General features: G+C 45.5%; 1 protein-coding gene across 1 annotated transcript in view; it reads right to left on the reverse strand.

Moving 5' to 3' along the window:
- Positions 1-13,727, reverse strand: part of LOC308163261 (ubiquitin carboxyl-terminal hydrolase 7-like) — a gene marked incomplete at its 3' end in the record, with an annotated part of 35,306 nt that extends 21,579 nt beyond the window's left edge. Inside the window, exons 1-9 of the mRNA XM_080537444.1 lie at positions 13,602-13,727; positions 12,878-12,932; positions 7,982-8,062; positions 4,589-4,679; positions 4,204-4,286; positions 3,943-4,052; positions 3,292-3,448; positions 630-774; positions 113-243 (exon numbers count right to left, since the gene is read on the reverse strand). Coding sequence (XP_080393570.1) covers positions 113-243; positions 630-774; positions 3,292-3,448; positions 3,943-4,052; positions 4,204-4,286; positions 4,589-4,679; positions 7,982-8,062; positions 12,878-12,932; positions 13,602-13,723 — 975 coding nt within the window. The 5' untranslated portion in view covers positions 13,724-13,727. The remainder of the gene's footprint in view (positions 1-112; positions 244-629; positions 775-3,291; positions 3,449-3,942; positions 4,053-4,203; positions 4,287-4,588; positions 4,680-7,981; positions 8,063-12,877; positions 12,933-13,601) is intronic.
- Positions 13,728-23,694: the final 9,967 nt, after the last annotated feature.

A 23,694-nucleotide genomic window follows, 5' to 3' on the forward strand; every position in this document is an offset into this window, starting at 1 on the left:
GTAGAGGTGTAAGCCTAGAGCCATAATGGTGGCTGTTTCCAGTCTCCTACCTGGACCTGCATGTAGAGGTGTAAGCCTAGAGCCGTAATGGCGGCTGTTTTCAGTCTCCTACCTGGACCTGCATGTAGAGGTGGGCCTCCTGGCGCTCCTTCCTCTTCTGGGCCTCGACCCTCTTCTCCTCCTGCAGCCTCTCCACCAGCTGCTGGGGGATGTCCGCGTCTGTCACTGGCAGCAACACCTCACCTGGGGGAGGGAGGTAGGGTTAAAGACTATAGAGAGAAGGACACACACACACACACACACACACACACACATACATACACACACACACACACACACACATACACATACACATACACACAACCTGGGGGAGGGGGGTAGGGTTAAAGACTATAGAGAGAGGGACACACACACACACACCGCCCCCCCGGGGTTACAGGCACACACCAGGTAAACAGGTATACATGGGGGCTCATAATCCTAACAAAGTGTTGTAATGAAGCGTTATGGAACGAGGCGAAGCAGAGTAGCAGCAGTGTCTCTGGCCTGGCAGATGTTAGATGTACGTTGCGTTGGTGCGGTGGGTTAGATAGACGGTGTCATAATGCGTCACCGACACGCTGACTCACCGAGTTTGGACTCGCGGATGTACACCAGCATGTAGGCGTTGGTGCAGTGGCGAACCGAGAGGTCGTCGTCATGGCCACCATAGTTGTGTTCAATGGCCTCCTCTTTGGTGCACAGTGACACAACGTCATCGTCGATCTTACACCACTGAGAGAGAGAGAGAGAGAGAGAGAGAGAGAGGGAGAGGGAGAGGGAGGGGAAGAGAGAAAAAGAGCGAGAGAGAGAGAGAGGAGAGGAGAGAGAGGGAAGAGAGGAGAGAGACAGACAGAGAGAGAGAGACAGAGAGAGAGAGAGACAGAGAGAGAGAGAGAGAGAGAGAGAGCTCTTAAGACAACAGTTTGTTTCCATTCATCCTGGTTCACTCCTCCATCACGGGATAAAAAAAGTTATTTTATAGATAAACAAACGGATGAAGCATAAATGGTGTTTCTTAGTCAACAGCTTTTGTTAGAGAGCCAAAAGAGACAGAATTCAATTCCAGTTGGGTTTCATGTCTTTCCGGCAGTTATTGTACTTTTTAAATGAGTTGACGCACACTTTCTCTGCTCATGGTCAAGGAGACCCTGAAACCTCGGACTGAGACCAGTAGTGTTGTTCCGATACCGATACTAGTATCGGCATAGCCACCGATACGCACAAAAATGCTGGTATCGGTATCGGCGAGTACTAACAAATAATAACTCCCGATACCACGTTGCGTTTTTCTCAGCTTGTCTGTAACCTGACACCGCCTTCCTAACACAGACATGCGCAGACATGCCCAGGCATGCTCCTCCCAGAGCAGCTGCTCTCAACCAATGGCGTGGCAGCTTTTGTTTTCACTTCACTATCGCGGAAAAACAAACACGCATGCTATAGAGGAAAACATGTCGGCGGTTTGGAGATATTTCAAGGTGGATAGTCCGGTGTGTACAACGGCTAAATGCACAATTTGCGGTCTCAATGTGTCGAGGGGTGGCACTAAAGCTGCCAGTTTCAATACTAGCAACTTAATTAAGCATTTAAAGGCAAAACATATTAAAGAGCACGACGAGTTTCTGTCATCTACTGCAGCGACATCGAGCAAGAGAACGGATGGACCAAAACAACAAATGCTGAGTAGCGCATTCCATAAAAAGGACCAGTGGGACGCGACGAGTGAAATGGCAAGAAAGATGACTGAGAAAATTTCTGAAATGATTGTGCTCTGTGACCTGCCCCTCTCCTTTGTTGACAATGTGGGATTCCGCCTTTTTATGGCTCACGCGGTACCTAAATACAAAATACCAGGTCGCAAATACATCACGGAGACGGCCGTCCCTGCCCTCAATAAGAAGGTGACTGAGCATGTTTCAGATAAACTAGGAAAGGTGCAGGCCATCAGCTTCACTACGGATATTTGGACCAGCGACGTCTCCCCACTGTCCCTGCTTAGTTTAACTGCTCACTGGGTGGACTCCGAATCATACAACCGGGAAAGCGTTGTGCTGCATGCAAACGAGTTCAAGGGGTCCCACACTGGTGAAGCAATTGCAGAAGCAATTGAGAGTATGCTGCTTAACTGGAACATCCCAAAGTCCAAGGTAACATTAGCCTACTTCTTTGTTCTTGTCTTACTCTAAAATGTTGTATTTTCTCTTGTGTTTTTATTTTCACTTGTCGTTTATATTTACTTAATAATGTATTATTACTTATTATTGAAGGTCCACGCCATTCTCTGTGATTTATATATATTTTTTTTTTTTTTTTTTAAACGCCGTGGTATCGGATCGGTACTCGGTATCGGCAAGTACTGCACGGTCAGGTATCGGTATCGGTATCGGGATCAAAAAATGGTATCGGAACAACACTAGAGACCAGCATTATACAACAGGTTGATGAAAACAACCATTGTGTTATGGTATTCGTAAGCCACAGTAGATGTGCCTCACGTTCCCTTGACAACGTTTGTAGTTTTGGGAACTATATATTTCTCAGCACAGGGCATTATTGCTTAAATAAGAGGCAAACCCTCAGCTGTTATGAGTTTCACCACACCGGGAAACAAAGACCTCTAGGACTGAAAATGTATCTGAAATCCCAAACACATAACTCACCTTATCATGTCAAAAAACAACCCCAAAATCGCAAAACCCACCAGGGGGGTATTCCATCAACGTCGCTAAAGGACAATCCAGCCTTATTTTGATCAATCTCGTGAGATTTACAAAGAAATCCAGCCTTATTTTGACAACTCTCACGAGACATATCAAAATATGCCTGGATTTTCCTTTAGCAACATTGTTGGATTCCCGCTCCCCCCACACACACCCCCAACACATTCCCCCAGTAATAATCCGCTTGTTAAGTCTGACGTCAAAAGTGACGTTTAGCCATTTCCGAGTCCAAACCAGAAATTCCCCGCACCAGAGTACCTGTGAACTACAGCGGTAGAATTACAGTTTAATCGTTTTTTAGACTCGGATCTATTCATACAACAAGGGACACAGCACTTTCCCGTTTTCTCCATATTGTCAGGGTATTTGAGCCTCGGAAAAGCGCTATATAAATATAATTTATTATTATTATTATTTCGGCATTTCGAAGACAGCGCCTCAGCCAACGTTGGACCCGGAAACACGTCACGACTTAACAAGCGGATAGTAATAAACTATTGGTCCTCACTATTGGTTCCTTCACGCTGACTTTGCCGTCTCCTTTGGGGTTGAGGTAGACGACGTAGTGGCCCCCGTGGTTGTCTCCGCTGTGGACCAGCACCGCGTGCAGGATGTAGTTGGCCGGGTCCTTGGAGTCCGTCTTCTGGAGAAACTCGTCCAGGGGCAGCTGCTCCGGGAACTCAAATCTGTCGGGAAAAGGGGGGAGAAGGGGAGGTGAGGGAGGAATGGGGGGAGACATGGGAAAGGCTTGTTAATGCATATGAGAGAGAGAGAGAGAGAAAGAAAGAGAGAGAGAGAGATGGGAAGAGGCTGTTACACAGCAAAGCCAAAAAATTTAGTCACAACGTCTGTTCACCTACCATATCAAATCTACAGACTGTGTGTGTGTGTGTGTGAGCATGTGTGCGAGTGTGTGTGTGTGTGTGTGTGTGAGTGTGAGTGTGTGTGTGTGCACGCGTCCTGCGGGGCCAGGCCAAGTGCCTGGAGGCACGCCACTATGATGAGTCAGAGCCTGGGGGACATTTAAAGCAGTGAACTCAACCTACCTCTGCCTGGCTCTCTAGACAAACAAACTGGACATCACTACAGAGGGCTTCTATTCTTCTTCATATGATTAGTGTGTGTGTGTGTGTGTGTGTGTGTGTGTGTGTGTGTGTGTGTGTGTGCGTGTGTGTGTTACCTGTCGTTGATCTTGAAGTTTTGATCGGTCTGAGGGTCGTACATGAACCTCATGAGCTGCAGGTGAAGGATGGGAGGGAATGTCAGGAATTTGACTCCCTTCTCCGCTTCCTGGAAAAAACACATCATTAGTGACTGTCAAAGCCTCCATGACAAAAAAAGACTGCAACGACTCAGAATGCACTCTGTCCTGACCGCCTCTATAAGGCCTTTCTAAGCCCTGCATGTATGAAGCCTTTCTGGAGCCTGTACGTAGCCTCACCTGCAGGCCGTGCTCTCCTGCCTCGTATTTGTTGTCTCCGTCAAGCTGCTCCACGGAAACATAGTCCTTGAAGGACTCGAAGACTGCAGGGAGAGAGAGAGAGAGAGTTGGGCAGAGCCAACACACACACTATATGAAATACCTTCCTTCACACACACGCTTTATGAAAGACTTCCTACCTACCTACACTCACAGAAAGACTACCATCCTTCACACACACACACACACACACACACACACACACACAAAACAGACTACCTCCCTACACACACGAAAGACTACCTTCCTTTTCACAAATCAACATTTTCAGTGAGAGGTAATGCCAAGGGAGGAAGCTAGCTAGCTACTGATGATGAGGAGGAGAGGAAAACGGTCTTATACTCACTGTTCTTCTTTCCTTTTATACTGAGCTGGATGTCATAGTAATCCTCTATCCGCTCGGAACGGTAGTCTACGTGCTTGCACTGGATATAGGACTGCACAAAAACAGGAACACACACACATTGTTTTAGTGCACATACACACTCTCTCTCTCTCTCACACACACACGCACACACACACACACACACCTTAATGACCACCGTGTGAATTGATCGGAGTGTTTCCCATTAATTACCTAGGCTGTGGCACCCCGACATAGTCTAATTTGTCCCGCCATAGTCTCATAACGAAACGAAAATATGTGTACACGCGAGCGACACCATCTTTTGGATTTGCACTGCATCTAGTCTCACTAAACCCTGTGGGAAACACTGGATCACCAACTGTCACTTAAGCCGATAGGCATCTTATTTTGCCCCACGGTCTAGATAAAGACCGAGGGTGGGCCGACTGTCGCCAATGAACTCTGAGAGCAGGAAGAACAACAGGGTACGAGTCTCTCCTTCCTTCCAAATTCCAAACACATCCTACACACATCCACCCCCACATCTTACACACATCCTACACACATCCACCCCCACATCCTACACACATCCACCCCCACATCCTACACACATCCTACACACATCCACCCCCACATCCTACACACATCCTACACACATCCTACACACATCCACCCCCACATCCTACACACATCCACCCCCACATCCTACACACATCCACCCCCACATCCTACACACATCCTACACACATCCTACACACATCCTACACACATCCACACACACATCCTACACACATCCACCCCCACATCCTACACACATCCACCCCCACATCCTACACACATCCTACACACATCCACCCCCACATCCTACACACATCCACCCCCACATCCTACACACATCCTACACACATCCTACACACATCCTACACACATCCTACACACATCCACCCCCACATCCTACACACATCCACCCCCACATCCTACACACATCCACCCCCACATCCTACACACATCCTACACACATCCACCCCCACATCCTACACACATCCTACACACATCCACCCCCACATCCTACACACATCCTACACACATCCTACACACATCCTACACACATCCTACACACATCCTACACACATCCACCCCCACATCTTACACACATCCTACACACATCCACCCCCACATCTTACACACATCCTACACACATCCTACACACATCCTACACACATCCTACACACATCCTACACACATCCTACACACATCCTACACACATCCTACACACATCCTACACACATCCTACACACATCCACCCCCACATCCTACACACATCCACCCCCACATCCTACATCCTCGTGGACTTCAGGAGGAAAAAGTCCGAGATCCAGCCCCTGCTCATCGACGGAGAGAGCGTGGAGAGAGTCTCAACCCTCCGATTCCTGGGGGTGCACATGCAGGATGACCTGTCCTGGAAGGACAACACAACAGCCACCATCAAGAAGGCACAACAGCGGCTCTACATCCTGAGAGTCCTCAGGAAGGAACACAGCAAGCAGGAGATACTGGTGACCTTCTACCGCGGCGCAGTGGAGAGCATCCTCACCTACGGCATCTGTAACTGGTTCTCCAGCTGCACAACCGCGGAGAGAAATGCGCTACAGAGAGTCGTGAGAACAGCCCAGAAGATCACCGGCGCCCCCCTCCCCTCTCTGGAAGAGCTGTACAACACACGCTGTCTCAGGAAGGCCTCCAAGATCTCCAGAGACCCAACCCACCCTGGGTACGAACACTTTACCCGGCTGCCCTCGAAAAGACGGTACAGGACCATGGCCGCAAGGACAAACAGACTGAAGAACAGCTTCTACCACAGGGCCGTCCAGGCCCTGAACACAGCAAAGACCTAGGTTCTGGGCCCTGGACAGTCTGGACGGATTGATGGCAGCTGCTGGACTGAAAAAAGCAGGTGTAGTGCTGAGGCACAAACATGTACATTTCAAGCCTGCAAACTGCGACACTTTAAATGAATGTGCAATAACACTATGTGCAATATGATCAACCCTAGTCGTCTATCTGTACAGTATAGTACAGTGGATAGTGTACATAGCCTCTATTTATGTAAACCAGCTCCTTCCCTTCTTCCCTTTTTCTTCCTAACACCAGGGGAGCCACCCCTCCTAAATTTCGTTGTTTGGTACCTGTACTATAGCAATGACAATAAAGACCATTCATTCATTCATTCATTCATTCATACACACATCCTACACACATCCACCCCCACATCCTACACACATCCTACACACATCCTACACACATTAGGGCTGGGTTCAAAAAATCGATTTCCCGATTCTGAATCGATCTTCATTAAATGAGCGATTATCGATTCATAAATCCCGAGATCGATTTTTTATTTTATTTTTTATTTATTTTTTGCTTGCAGCTTCAACCCGCAACGAGATCTCGTGGCCAGATCTCGCGCTACAAGAATTTATCATATCTCACGCAACGTGAGGTCTCAACACTAAAATCTAAAAACATGGCGATGGCAGGGACACTCAAGTCACCACCAGGCTTAAAGTCAGATGTCTGGGTGCATTTTGGATTTAAAAAATGTGACGATAAGAGATGAGCTGGACAAAAGCAAAGTCATATGGAAATAAAAAGTACATTCATGTAACTGCTTTGGAGTCAATTCATTGATATGTTTAACAATGCTACATGTTATAGGGTTCCTTGAACCATTTATAGCATTAGTTCGGAGAATCTCTTTCATATTCAAGCAAAAAATTTATATTGTAACTAGATCGAATCGGAATCGAATCGAATCAAATCGTGAATCGAATCGAATCGGGAGCTGTGAATCGGAATCGAATCGTTTTGGGAAATCAGTGGCGATACCCAGCCCTAACACACATCCACCCCCACATCCTACACACATCCTACACACATCCTACACACATCCACCCCCACATCCTACACACATCCTACACACATCCACCCCCACATCCTACACACATCCTACACACATCCTACACACATCCTACACACATCCTACACACATCCTACACACATCCTACACACATCCTACACACATCCTACACACATCATACACACATCCTACACACATCCTACACACATCCACCCCCACATCCTACACACATCCTACACACATCCACCCCCACATCCTACACACATCCTACACACATCCTACACACATCCTACACACATCCTACACACATCCTACACACACATCCTACACACATCCTACACACATCCTACACACACATCCTACACACATCCTACACACATCCACCCCCACATCCTACACACATCCACCCCCACATCCTACACACATCCACATCCACCACACATCCACACCCGGCTAGAGGGAGAGAGGGAACGTACCACCATCTTTCCTCTGAAGAGCTTGGGGATGGTCCCCTCAATGCAGGTGCCTTTCATTTTGTTCTCCACGTTGTCCAGGAGCTGGAACACACACACAATGGTTCAAGCTCTAGTGTCAACATTCAGGTCTGGTCAACATTCAGGTTAAGTATTATATTTAGGCAGTTAGGTAACATTCTAAAAGCTGTCCGCTGGACGAGAATTCTACTGTACACAAACGGTCTTCATTAGATAAACCAATACATATAAACACTGTGTATGACAAAATATGGATTGACTGTTTTAACTTGTGTGAATAGTTGTTGTTACCACTCATACAATGTTTCAATATAATCCGTTTCACCATTCATTAATTATAAGTCCAGATGTGAGGTGTCCGCCGCGCTCAGAGCGTCCGATTCTATCAACTACATTTGGTCACGCTACGGCCGAAATGTGTGGTTTAATGTTGACCAATTTCGGAGGGGGATCCCAATGACAGATCAATACAACCTAACTGTCAGTTGGTTTCCAAGGGATATATGTTCACGCGCACAGCAAGTTTCACCAGTTTCCGGATTTTTTAAGCAGTCGAGAAAGGTAATAAAGATTTTCCTATCGTTTTTCTTATATGAATTATTCTCCCTACATGAATAAAACATACCTGGTGATCAACTACAGCTAGCTGTGAACATTTGGATGTGTGGTGTGTTCTGGTACAACTATTATTGGTAAAGCGATGTTCAGTTTAATTTGGGGTGTGACCGATGCTACAGCGCTAGCTGTGGTTGGCTGAGGAGAACGGTGGGGCGGGAGCTTGATGCGGGACTAGCATATCGTTTCGTTGGAGGCGGAGATAGTCATTGAATTCGGCGAATCACCCAACGTTTAGATTTTTTTTTTTTAGAAATTTGCCATTCTGGTGCCGTCTGAATAGGAGATTTACATTGCATGTCCAGCGACATTTTGACCGTTACAGCTGAACTTCAATCTGCAATATCTTGGGATTGGTAAAACATAAATACATGAATTAAATTGCATTGTTTCTGGAAGACTTTAATACATCACATGGTACAGACAGATAAACTCAGAAAACAAGTCTTATTTTATGCCCCTAACATCCTATTATATTGTTAAATTATAAATTGAATAAATGAGTTTACCCTTCCCAAATAATTTATATTGTTAAAGTTACGGGTGTGACTCGGGTCTTAGGCAGACAACACCTATTCATAGCTTTCATGTGACGTCACAGCATAGTGGAAACGCCCACCTGACGGGCAAAAGGCACTGCCCGTGAAGTTGCAGAGCACCAGGAAACACAGTAGCATTGGTTAGAAAACAATCATGCCAGATAGTTGCTGTGCAATCGGGTGTACAAACCGGCGAGGAGATAGGCAGAGACTCACCAGAGATTCATGCTTGGCCATGATAAGTGTGAGATGTGTGTTGTGTTGTGGTATGTGCTCTTGTGGACGTAACTAATGAGTGACTATACATACGCATCCAATGTCCTTTCAAACGAGCAGTCTTGCTTCGTCTCAAACACAACATGAAAGGTATGTCCAACTTGGCGAACGTTTCCCAGTGTTTCCAATTTGCGCGAGTTCCTTTACTTGCGAGAGTTTTTCAACTTAATGTGATGGCTATCATGTCTGTCAAATTATCAAATTAGCCATCGTCCTGGCATGAGTGGGTGTTGGTTTCAACGCACCTGTTTGTTTGTAGTTCCTCCGTTTGCAACAAAGACTCTGGACCTTTCCAATTGAAGTGGTCTTGTAATCCAAAGTCCAAATAAAAGTAACAAACGAAAGTAATATAATATATTATGTTGGTGTGGTGTGATATGTATGCGTATGTAAATGTTTGTTTGTATGTGTGTCACTTCTGGGTCGGGCCTATCCCCGATCGGAATTCAAAAGCAAAGTTATCAAACAAAGTTGTCAAACAAAATAACTTGTATCAAACCAAAACGTGTATCAAACAAATCTTTTCTAATGTGGTGGTGGTGGTTTATCGTGATGTTTGAAAAACTGTGTCGCACCCTCACGCAGGGCTGGACTGGCCATCTGGCTTGCCCGGTGGGCCGCGGTAGTTTTGGGCCGAGCCGACCGGCAAAATAAAAAAATAAAATAAAAGCTTTATTTTTTTTATTTTTTTTTACCAGCCGGCCGAAAGCTACCATCGAACGGCCTATAAATCGAAAGCTACCATTGAACGGCCCATAAATCTGGGACAGCGGCCCATTGGTACATTTTCGATACAGACACTGGGCTGGCCCAATCAACAGAGAGAAGGGGGGGGGGGGGGGTCAGGGGTCACGCACGCAGCACCAGACCTCCGTCTCAGTTTCGCGGTAGTTTTGGGCCGAGCCTGCCGGCAAAATAAATGTTGTTAGCCTGGATAGTTACTAGATAGATACTAAGAGAGATGGAGCGCAAAAGCACACTAAAACGGAAGGGAGGCTGGGAAAAACTTAGGGAGAAAAACAAAAAGAAACTCGAGGCAGATGCTGCCAAATGTGTAAACATTAGGGACATGTTTGCTGCACCCTCAAGTTTACCACAGCAGCAACAGCAACAGGTTGAAGAGGAGGCTGGCAGGGAGGAGCGGGAGCAGGGTACAGATACAGAGGATAGAGAGGATACAGAAGAAGCGGGGCCGAGTCAGCCTGTAACCGTTGACCCGGTAAGGAAAATATAGGTAGCTGTGTAGGGGTGTAACGGATCGCCCCCCACGGTTCGGCACGCATGTGTACCGCGGATCAATTGCAAAATGTAACCAAGTAATAATATTACTTAATATTAGTTAATATCCCTTGTAAATCACAATGTAGAGTTGCCATGAAAAGATAGACGCGACAGTTGCGTGCTTTGTTTTACTCTAAAGCGCAATGATAGGTTGATAATGGAGAAAAAAAATCTAGAACAACAAGGCTGCGTTCGTAAATTCGCTCTGGAATCTGATCACTGAGTACACTGGTCTACTTGCACTGGTACCATTGCTTACTGTATGTAGTCGTCTTTGTAGTGGTTTGGGGGAATACTACAGTTTGTCATATGACTGTACAGCACAGTATATAAGACGAGTATATAAGGCAAGTATTTTTGTGCTGGTGGGTGTGGTCCGACCGATTGGGGTGGGCCTGTCTGGGCCAAAAATGCCAGGGCCTAATTTTTGTCCCAGTCCAGCCCTGCCCTCACGTGTCAGGACTCATCAAGCCCAAGCAAGGAGTACTTTAAATCAATGAAACGAAAATATGATTGAACATGACTGACTGGTTGATATTAAACTGGTTTAAATGATTATTGACACAATTAATGTATGGATTGTCATTCGATGTTGTCTCTCTGTTTTTGTTGTAGCTAATTATGCATTCAGTATTAGATGTGTGTGCAATGTGAGATTACAAATAAATTGCACTACTCGAACCAATGATTAATTAGTCTGTTCTCATTTATGTTGACCATCGTGTAAGGGTTTGAGTCAATAACATTTCACTTGAATATGCATGCCTACACATTATTCCAAGTGCCTGTTAGCTGCGACGTTTGCAGGAAAAGTGCTATACAAATAAATGTTATTATTATCGACATCGAAGCTTACACTTATTCAACGTCTATGCGTTTTACTCAAGTGTTTTTTTTCCGTCTTTTTTTTTTTTAAATGTCTTTTTGTTATCAGGATATGGGCTATTGTTTAGCAGGAGTCAGCCACCTGTTTGGTGGTGGCGTTGTGTTGTGTGTAATTAACAAGCTCTAAACGGAGATAGAACCTTATCATTCTAAACGGAGATAGAACCTTATCATTCTAAACGGAGATAGAACCTTATAATTCTAAGCTCACGATACATAGCGACCCAGACGCACGCTGCTTTTTGGCCATGCTTCCAGGCGACTAGCCTACACGTGCTGTCGGAACCAAAAGTGCACGGTAGTGTTCAGGTAGTGTTCAGGTAGTCAGGTGTTCAGACGCGTCAGATGTGGCCAGGGACACGGCCCAGCTGACCGGGCCAGGAGACACTCACACACTCACACACTTTATAAAACTGACTCAACCCAAAAGGAGTTCGTTTCGTTTGACGGATATTCTGTATGACATTATGGAGATCACATTCACAGCCCGTCGTTTCGCCCCACTGTGGCTCGTCCTGGTGGAGTGTGTTCTCCTGTCGGCTGCGGAGGAAGGTAAGTTCATCTCCCTAGGATCTATTCTAGGCCTCATTAATGAACTAATGTGTCATTAATTAAAGGACCGGTCTGTGTTCTTATTTAGAATATGGGACACATATTGGCTTGAGGCTCTGTTGAACAAAGCATGAAGCATCAAGAGCAAAACAACAACCTGTAGCGAATACCCTGGCAATCTGACAATTATATTAGAGTGTATAATGCATAAACTGGGCATAGTCATGGTCTTTGCTTGGCTGGCTGGCTGCATTAACCTGTTGTTGTTACTTGTATGTTCATTACGTTACTTCAAATGAATGCCCCCTAAGTCAAATCCATCAACTGAAGATAACTCGTGAGTTTAGAATGATAAGGTTCTATCTCCGTTTAGAATGATAAGGTTCTATCTCCGTTTAGAATGATAAGGTTCTATCTCCGTTTAGAATGATAAGGTTCTATCTCTGTTTAGAATGATAAGGTTCTATCTCCGTTTAGGGCAGTTCAAAGATTTGTCAAAGTTTTGACATTCCATTATGTTTTGTGAGATGGAACCTTTGTATTTTATTAACCGTTTGCGTCCACTCGCCATGTTGAGCGATGTTGCTATGATACTTTTTGCCCGTCAGGTTGGTGGTTGCTAGGGAAGAAACCACGTGACTGAAAGCTATGAATACCAATAGAATGCCACAGAGGGCTGTAGCCAATAGGACGCCACAGAGGGCTGTAGCCAATAGGATGCTTCACTCACCACTCTGCACAGCTCCTGTACGTCATGCTGCATGAAGCTGTCTAGTGTCTCCCACCTACGGAACACGGAACGCACGGTCAACATCACCATCGGTTACAACACCCAACACATGTATCAGGGGAGGCAGAAATCAGAGGAAGGGGCTCATTTTAATGCAAGAATGGAATAAGAAACTCTATCAACCACGTCTGATATCAGACTGGTCCTCGTTCCATTCCATGCAATACAATGAGCCTGCCTGCCCTCTGATTTCCTTTTATGTAACGATTAGGATAACGCAGCTGGCAACAATAACCTTGGAGCACAACTGCCTCTCGCAAACCTGAGACAGCAAGTCAAAGAATCATGACCTGGAAAAATACATGTCGACGTGACGAAGCAAGTCCTGAACCTCTCTTGAATACCTGGGCAAACTAACTAGTCGGTCTCACACTCGGGACCACACCAACCATACAACATTGAGACCCTGAATGTCAACAAACATGGAACTGATCTTGACACTACATTTCCATTTTCCATGGCTTTTCAGGGACAAAAATGGACAGTATTTTTCACAGACTATTACCTAATTCGTAATTACCTAATGAACCATGATGAAATGTACAACGCCCCCTGTACAATGTCCCTGGGTGAAATGAGATATCCCCATCCACAGATTTCAAGGACACTTGAAAGCTGCTGTAGCTATTTGTATTTGACCCAGGCCCGCTCAGCTGGCACCTACCCAAAGGACTTGGTGAGCTTCTTGGTGCCAACGGGCTTGTCACTGTGTTGCAGCTCGTAGAAGACCCTCTGTAGTGCAAGGGGCACGCTCTTGGATGAGTCATCGCCCTCGGTGGGCATCATGTACACCGCCTAGCACAGGGGGCGGACAAGAGGGAGGGAGAGACTCAATGGACATTAAATACATTTTATTTGTAAAGCACTTTACATTAAAGAAATCTCAAAGTGCTAAAACACACATACACACACACACACACACACACACACACACACACACACACACACACACCACTTCTCTAGTCACAATCCCACACACGCCCTGAATGGATGTCTTAATGAAGTGCACTCCTTCTGACTGGGGCAACAACATAGGGCTCTGGCAGAAAGGAGGATGTGGTTTCCTAACTGACCCGCCGCAGCTGGTTGGTGAAGAACAGAGTCTGCAGGAGGCTGTTCATGTAGCAGGTGGCCCCCTGGTTCTGCAGACCCACATAGCCTGTGTGTTCCTTAGAGTCCCAGCTGGAGAGAGACGAACAGGACACAAAGGGTTAACACACACAGCTAAACTTGAGAGAGAGAGAGAGAGAGAGAGAGAGAGAGAGAGAGAGAGAGAGAGAGAGAGAGAGAGAGAGAGAGAGAGAGGGAAAGAGACAGAGAGAGAGAGAGATACAGAGAGAGAGAGAGAGCGAGACAGAGAGAGACAGAGAGAGAGATGACAACACTTACGCCACTCTGTGTGGAGCGTCCGCCTGCACGTTGACTTCAAAGGAAACTTTAACCCGTTTCTGGGGGGTTTCAAGAGTGCTCTTCCTCTTCGACATCCTGCCCCTGGCCAGGTCTGTAACATTATCAGGGCTTAAAGTGGGAAAAAATCCTGTGCCTGAAACTTTTTCTTGGGGAGGGGGGTCACAGTTTGAGATATTGGGAGAGCGGGTACAGAAGACAGCTTCTTGTCTCAATGTTTAAATGCATTAATACTATTTTATAGTCAATACAAAATATATGTCTCAATGTTAAAATGCATTAATACTGTTTTATACTCAATACAAAAAAAATAATATATTTAGATGTCTTTAAAAGAACAAACTGATTAAATCACTTAAGGCCAAACTGATTGCATCACTTATTAAGCCACTATCACTATAACAATAGATCAATAGATCTACATCAAGTAGAATACTGATGACTAGTGACCAGTCAAGACCATTAAAGACCAGAGACAGTAACTCAGTAGTAACTCACCCACCTCAGTAGTCAGAGAGTAGCAGCAGTAATAAAAAGTAATAAAAATGATATCTGGGCCCCATACACCGCACAACTCCAGATACTTCTGTTTATTTGCATAACCTAACAAACAGTAAACAGGTACTACCTATCTCCCCAACACACACAGTCATGGTTTATACTATTACCATTTTCCCCCATAATCCTTTGCGCTGCTTCGTAGATTCCGATTGGTTGCCAGCTGCCATTGTCACAATACTGGGGATTCGTACAATACTGGGGATTCGTGAATGAACACGCTGAGCTAGTCACAAGCTGATAAATTTCACTGTTTAAAACTTCTACTGACTAGTGTGAAATCGCGGACATTGGCTGTCACCGAATATAATAATATTTTCCGATTTCTCTATGCAGTTAGAATGACCTGTCGTTGTCTCCGTGTGTCTGTGTGTGTTTGTCTGTCTTGAAATTGACAATAAATGATGGAAAACGACTCTACGTGGGGCTCGATCCTGGGTGGCTGTACGTCTCTCTGTCTGTGTGACAATGTGTGGATTCTACCCGGACATCACATCATCATTTAACACAAGTAACTTCAATTTAACATCACTTCCCGGGGTCATCGCGGGCTGGTTGACGGCTTAAAATGACCGTGTAGACCTAATGAACTTATTCAGCATAGTCTTGTGTTTCTACGTCCTTCACAGCCAGTGTTATACTTCCCGTAGTGTGACTCTTCCCTCCCGGGGTTAGAGGAGAAGTGGGGAACTTGGGTGGAAGTGTCCGTGACTGTCTGTACCCTCCTGGGCTTATAAGAGATGATGTTACCCACGTAGGAGCTCATTCTATATCTAGTCTCCAGACTGGGTACTGAATAACCAGTCACTATTCACCTTATACAACAACAACTACTACTACTACAAGTGTAGTCTACTACTGTTCTTGTTAAATCCGTGTGGAGCTCATGCTATCGTCTCCACAGGCTAAAGTACAACTACACTAATATCCCTAACTTCCCAGTGAGCAATTTTACGTTGATTAGACGTCTAAACAACGTCTTAATGGCCCGTAGACGTCTAGGCCAAATCGAGGCTAAATATAGGCCAAATTGGAAATTTAAAAAATGTCTATGTTTAGACGTTGAAATGCCGTTGAAACATAGAAAGGGAAACAACGTCTATATTTCAACGGTATTTCAACATCTTAACATAGACGTTGTTTCAATTTCCAATTTTGCCTAAATTTAGCTTAATTAGTTGACCCAATTAGTTGACTTAACTACCCAGGGGCCGAACTCGTTCACCGATGGCGGGCATGCCACCCAGGCAACGAGTCTACCGTGGTGCAATGTCTATACTCACATATAGCCTGTATACCTTAATACTTGATGTCTTTTATTTTCAGAGAATCCACAGCTCCTGTTTGAAGGGACCCTGTTCCTGCCACTCCACAGAGAAGATCCCCTGACAGGCTGTGAAGAGTAAGCAAAGCAAAGCTTCTCTTCCCACCCTCAGCCATCACTGACACCCTCCTGTTCCTACATCATAAATGTTTTTGGGAACCACGCCAACTTGTTGGGATAGGTATGAAGTCAACTGCCACCAATGGGCAATACTGTGAAATTGTTGATAAAAGAGTAGTCCACAACATCAGGAGCACATGCTACCTGAAGAATAGGTTTCTCCACTCTCATATGGAGTAACTCTCCCATCACACTGTGATGGTGGTCATTGTAGTCTGTCTGGGATGGAGGATGTCAGTGTAGTCTCTTTCAGAAGGACAGTTTAGTCTCTCTGTGGTGGAGGGGAATCTTGGGGGAGTTGTTACACAACAAACACATTCTTGTTTATTTATTTATTTATTTGTATTTTACATAATTAGAGTTAGTAGATTTGTGACAGCCCCCCAGTGTGTCTGAATTGGAGTCCTAGTATACTGTACTTCCAAATGGTTTAGCATGGGGGGTCAGGTTCAGTACTAGATTTGGGCCGAGGTCCAATAGTGTCCTACCTACAAAAGGTTTTGTACATATAATCATTTTGTTCATATAATAATGTTGTACACATAATCATTTTGTTCCTATTTATAATAGTTCCTGCAATTTCCTGTAAATGTCTTTATCAATTAGTAATCCACAGTATGATTATGTATTTGTGTATGTTGTTTTTTAAATAATAAAATGCTGAGACAATACTATGCTATTCATTGTGTTCTTCATATTTCCAAGACATCTCAAGACATCTTAAGACATCTTCATATTTCTGTGTGAATAAATGTAAATAAATGGCATTTAGGAAAAGACAAAGCACTCTCACACAAGTATACTTTTGATAAAATAAGCTTTATTTCCATGCAGGAAAATCAGTCCAATAACATGTGAATAAATGTAAATAAATGGCATTTAGGAAAAGACAAAGCACAAGTATACTTTTGATCAAATAAGCTGTATTTCCAAGCAGGAAAATCAGTCACCTCGTGAAAAAATAAAATGTGCACCTAGTAACACATGGCTACTTGGTATGCAGGAGATCTCTGTCACTCTCGGTCAATGTCACCTCCCCTTTATTCCTTGAACCTCCCACGTAAGGTGATGCGACTGTCTATACTCTATTATCCAATCACGTCATCAACAATTACACTCCGATACGACGGACCCCCCCACCCGGGATCGGCTCACTTTTGGAAGTGCCTCTTACCCAAGATGGCGGCCGTGATTGGGTTATCAGTGGAAATTTGGGGAAGGTGGTGATTGTTGCTGTAGGTTAGGGTCACGGTGTGGTCGCAACAAACTATTTATTTTAAGGTTTGGGTGTAATAGGTGTATAGATATTGTTGTTAAAGACGAGTTGTTAAGGGGGAGAAAAAACGCTGAAAATGATACTAAATGTGTCATAGGAAAAGCAGATGTGTAATAGTCCTAGTGCAACATGGGAAATATGCAAAATAATGGGCGGAGTAAGCTACAGATGCAGTTGTCCTCCAGACCCACTACATGGGGATGTTAAGTGAGTGTTGGAATTGTTTTAGGGGGAGAGGAATTGTTGAGAACTGATGCTGAATGTGTTAGGAAGGGCGAGTTATATTAGTTCTGGTTCGATATGGGGAATACTAGAGTAATTGGAGTACTACCCCTGGGTAGTCTTAATCAACTCGTCTGGGACGTATTCTGACAGTTTAGAGGGGTTTAATAACGGTTTTAATGCATTTAAGATAAGTAGAAAATATGTTTAGACACAGACCGCATTTAAGTGTTTTTTATTGGTTTTTATAAAAACGCAACACCGTGTATACAATCAATTAATCAAACAATCAGACATTTAAGACATTACATTCAACAACAACCAACATTAAACTAACTAAAGTGCTCAGTGTTCAGTGTATTGTCCAGTGTAGTGTAATGTTCAGTGTTCAGTGTTCAGTGTCCAGGTTCCAGTGTCGGTAGGAGGCAGGGGTAAAAAACCTGTTCGCTGTGCATCCGGGAAAAAATTCCCCTGCAGCCCTCTAGTTGTAGAGCGACTACTATCCAGTTTGCCCACCAGTGCAAAGCCGTGGCTCCCCCACCTCCCTCCCCCGAGGGACCCCACACACCCGACTCACCCGACCCACCACCGGCGCGTCCGGCCCAGCCCACCAGGCTCAGACTCCTGTAGCCCTTCACGAGGCTAGCCGGACCAGGTGCCCCAGCGGCGGAGCAGATCGAGCACGCAGGCCGACCGGAGGCCCCTGAGGAGAGGCCCAGAGAGCTCGGCGCATGGCAGGCAAGCAGAGGCGAAAAACCTGTACACAGCTTATCCAGGGAAAAAGCTCCCTGGCTCTTCTCAGCTTGTTCCGGGCTGGGGGTTGGGGGTTGGCGGGTAGGGGACTGGGCCTGTAGCTGGGGGCCTGGAGTTGGGGGGGGGGGGCCCGGAACAGGGGGTTTGGGGTCGCTGAGTTGGAACCTGGGGTTGGTGCTGGGGTGACGTGGTGGTTCCCGCCGGTCTCTGCTCCTGGGTCTGGAAGCCTGGGTAGGTGTCAGAGCTGGATATGACATGTGCCTGAAAAGATACAGGAGTGAGAGAAGGGAGGTGTGCATGGTTTGTGTAGTGTGCATTTTGGTGTCAGGCGGGTGATCAGTACTTCCCTGTGACCCAGTGGTGTTGATCATCCTGGTGCTGGTGGTGCTGGCAGAGACGGCTGGTTCGGCTGTGGGTTGTGTGTGTTGATATTCTGGTGAGAGTAGGAAGTGGGTCAGTGCTGTGTACATGTGTAGGTGGTGGAAGGTGCAGTAAACTTCCCTGTTGGTGTTGTGCGCTGCTCCTCTCCTGGTCCTTGTGATGGTGATACTGCTGACCAGGGCTTGTGCTGGAACAGTGGTGAAGGTGATAGTGCAGGAACTGGTGGTGTAGTGAGGTAGGCCCGGGGTGGGGGGGGGTTGGTCGATGCGGCGCGGCATGGGGGGGGGTTTAGAGGATCGCATCACAGACCGCATTTAGCTGGGTTAAAGGACAGCGATGTATAGACGCAATTTAAACCACCTCTTCTGCATGAATAACTATGCTAGACTACATGGAATCTCAGCCTAAATGACGGTCTGGTACATATTTTGACAATCTACAGGCGTTTAGGGTATTCATTTAAACTCAACGTGCTGCTAGACTAAAACAGGTTTAGACACAGACCGCATTTATCTGGGTTAAAGGACAGCGACGTATAGACGCTATTTAAACCACCACTTCTGCTAGGATAACTATGCTAGACTATATGAATCTCATACTACATGACGTCTGGGACGTATTCTGACAGTTTAGAGGGGTTTAATAACGGTTTTCATGCATTTAAGATAAGTAGAAAATATAGCCGTAATATAGCTGGTTTATATGATGGCCAAGCGTAGACGCGAGGTTGAAAAGACGTCTATTGCTCAGAGGGTTATGTCCTAATCACACTACTTAGTCATACAAGTCTTAAAATTGTTGTAATATTGTATAGTTGCTCTGTGCTTTTATAGTACAGTTTTCATCTACATCCACTTGTTCTGTTAGTTTTTCTATTTCTGTTTTCAGCCTAATAATTAATCTCTTTTAACCTGAATTGTTGTTGTATTAATAATGAGTATTGATTTGTCTCCACAGTGTTGTCTAAGAGCCATAGGTATGATGTGTGGGTGCCCAGTATTGGCGACGTGACTCTGGTCTTCATGAACATGGGCGTCCCATTCATCACACTGTTCCCTCAGGAGAAGCTCCAGCCAGACTTCACAGAGGGAGACCTATTGCTACAGTAAGTGAAGAGGACATGACAATACCAATGGGTAGGGTTGGCAGACTCTTTGAATTGCCTCATGTTTGCCCACGTGTGTGTGTCTGTGTCCAGGTCTGTCGAAATCAGCAATGAGAATAGCTCATCCAGAAAGAAGGAACTCACTTTCCAAGAGCACAACTTCCAGTATGTTGTTAAGGTACGGCTGAATAGATATAAATTGTAAAATGTTTTTTTTCTTAAAAGATTAGGACATCTACAAAACACAGATTGACGGCCAAAATGTCAGATGTGGTTACTGCTTACCTAACGATCAATTAACGACCGGACAGGTGGTTAATTCTACCGGTAATACCATCCCCCCCGGCTCAACGCTAGTGTTTGTACTGATTCTCTATTTCTCCCGCTCCCTCTCCCGCTCCCTCTTTCTCCAGTACCTGTCGGATGTCAGTGCCTTGTGTCCGCGGGCCTACAGTGACTCAGACCTGCTGCTGTTACTGACTGTGGTGAGCAGAGTGGCGCTGGATACGCAGATCACCCCCCCTGTTCAGGACGTCCGCTTCCTACAGCACAATCTGGTCAACAACATGAGGGACTGGGACCACATGGTCAGTGAGCATCTCTTTCTCTTTCTCTGCATGGGGAAGATTTACCTAACCGTGGCTTTATCCAATTATTTTGGTTCAGTCTCATGTTAATGTTCTCTTCCTGCTTTGTTTAGCTGCCGAGGATTTGCTTTGCGTTGATGGACATGACAGACGACCATCACAACCTTCGCTGGATGGTCCAGCTGCTGCCAGACAACACACGTGGAAAGTAAGACCTTACAGAGTTTTAACCAATGCAATGCTTCATAATGAATGATTCAGCATGGTTATTTAGTGACGTTTTCATGGGGAAAACGCTACATATTGCACCTTTAAATGCCTTTAGAGCACATTTCGATACAATGCATTATTCTTAAAGTGGTAATGTATACTTTTTGGACACATGGTAATGCTTTTTGGTTGGGACATATACATTTGATGTCCTTTATTACAATTTCTCTTATCTCTATGGCTCTTAATTATTTTTCTGTTCAGTGAGTGAACATTGTGCATGAGCAAGTGGTATTATTGCTGTTTGATTTGTCTCTGTGCAGGCAACTCAGAAGACACCTCAGTATGTCCATCATCTCCAAACTGTTGTTGGTCAACAGATGCACTTACAAGCCCTCCAACACTGAGTTCCAGGTAAGACATGGAAACAAATCCTGTGCCACCTCCAGTTTAACACCATTCCCTTACTCTTTTCCTGCAATTCCATTCAATTGTTAGTTAAGCTTTTCTTCCTGAAGTGTTACCAAAATAGAACAAATGTCCTCTCCTCCCCTAGCTGTCGTACCTGAGGCACTACGTGCCCCACATGTGTCCATCGTTGCTCGTCAGAGCCCTGAAGAGCTCCAGCAGCTCCAGAGAGCAGGGGGAGAACGGGCAGAACTCAGCCTCTCTCAACCAGCAGGTATGGGAAGGGTTCAATAGTTTAACTTTTTTTGTAAATGGGTGTTAGCCCACAATGCTATGTGGTATCCAAAATGTGTTATTAGACTTTATTCCCAGCACAGGGTTCATGCAATTTGGTTACCATTGGTATTGGATAGCTGGAGCTGACACTCTGAGTATCGTAGTGAGTATCGTACTGTAACTGTGGTTTTCCCTTGAGTGTGAGAATCAACTGGATGTTGTATTTGTGTTTCAGGCCTACTACCTCTGCTATAGCCTTTTGGCCTTGGCAAATGAAGCCTCTAACTTTGTGTTTTTACCCCCAAACCAGAAGGTAAACACAAAGCACTGAATACTGACATGTTTGTCTACTGCTCTGCAGCTATTGTTATTGTTATAAAGAGATATAACTGTCCTCTCCACTCCATCCCCCTTTCTTCTCTCCCTGCTTTCATCTCTCCTGCTCTTTTCTCCTCTCCTCTACCTTCTCTCACTCTATCAGAGTCCGTTGCAGTTGCTGTGTGTTCAACTGGAGAAGTATGTCAAGTCTGACATCAGAGAGAGTGATACGTGTCTGTACAGGAGTAAGGTGGGTGTTCTACAGGCCCTAGTTTGCTTCCACTAAAGAGCGCTGCACACCACTAAAACCATGTGCAAAGACTGTTTTGGTAATTTGGTGTCACCACAAAAGCGCATCTGCCCCAACCAATACAAATATAGGCGGAGCAGTAAATGGGTGTTCAGAGGTTTAAGTCATTTCCATATCTGTCCCTCTCCCTCCGCAGGTGGCGGACTTTGTGGCGAGGATCTACATCAGGTGGCAGATGCTCCTCCAGAGGAGCCAGCCTCTCCAGGTAGCTCAGCCCGCATCTCATCAGCCAGTCTGCACATCCTGTCAGCTCATCACTAGGGATGTGCATAACTCCATACAGTTAAGATGGGCATAAAACCATCCATGTTCATTGTGTGTGTCTGTGTGTGCAGGGTAAGCTGATCGACTACTGGCAGCCTCTACCGGAGGACGCTCTGAGCAGCAGCTACGACAGCCAGAGTTCTCAAGGAGGCCGACAGACGGAGACGGAGCGGAAGGGCTCTGTCATGGAGGAAGAGGAAGAGGAAGAGGACGAGGTGGAGAGAAAAGTGCAGGATGAGGTGGAGCCTGACGTGGAGATACAAAATGAACAAGGGATGATGGCAAAGGAGTCTCCTATGGAGGAAGAGGTCAATGGAGGGGAGGAGGAGAAGAAAGAGGATGAGATGACTGAGAAGGAGGAGAAAGAGGTACATGGAGAGGAGGAGGAGAAGAAAGAGGAGGAGAAGAAAGGATGAGATGACTGAGAAGGAGGAGAAAGAGGTACATGGAGAGGTGGAGGAGAAAGAGGATGAGATGACTGTGAAGGAGGAGGAAGAGGTACATGGAGAGGTGGAGGAGAAAGAGGATGAGATGACTGAGAAGGAGGAGAAAGAGGTACATGGAGAGGAGGAGGAGAAGAAAGAGGAGGAGAAGAAAGAGGAAGGATGACTGAGAAGGAGGAGAAAGAGGTACATGGAGAGGAGGAGGAGAAAGAGGATGAGATGACTGTGAAGGAGGAGGAAGAGGTACATGGAGAGGAGGAGGAGAAGAAAGAGGAGGAGAGGAAAGAGGATGAGATGACTGGAGAGGAGGAGAAGAAAGAGGATGAGATGACTGGAGAGGAGGAGAAGAAAGAGGATGAGATGACTGGAGAGGAGGAGAAGAAAGAGAATGAGATGATGGAGGACTCTGCCGTGGAGGAGGAGAGAGTGGACCTTGTTCTAGAGGAGTCTGAAGAGGAGAGTGGAACCAAAGATGTCAGCCATGCAGCCAGGACAGAGTGAAGCGGGGGGGGGGAGGGGGGGGTGGTGGTTACGCCAATGATTCAACCTACTGTTCATTAAGTTTTATTGTTGTTTCATTCGTAGGTTTTTTTCTTCTTCTTACATTCCTTGACATTCCTTGGCAGCACAAATACAAATATGGCAAGATAGACAAGATAAATAAAGTTCTGGGAGTTTGTTTAGTGATGATAGAAGTCAAAGGTGGAAGTTAAAAGTAAAGTAATTTTATTTTATATATTTGTGATTGATTTTTGCACTCTGAATTAAAAGCACATCAGCACATTTTGAGTCTTG

The sequence above is a fragment of the Nansenia antarctica genome (genome assembly GCF_963989245.1).
Source record: "Nansenia antarctica genome assembly, chromosome: 8".
Taxonomy (NCBI): Eukaryota; Metazoa; Chordata; class Actinopteri; order Argentiniformes; family Microstomatidae; genus Nansenia; species Nansenia antarctica.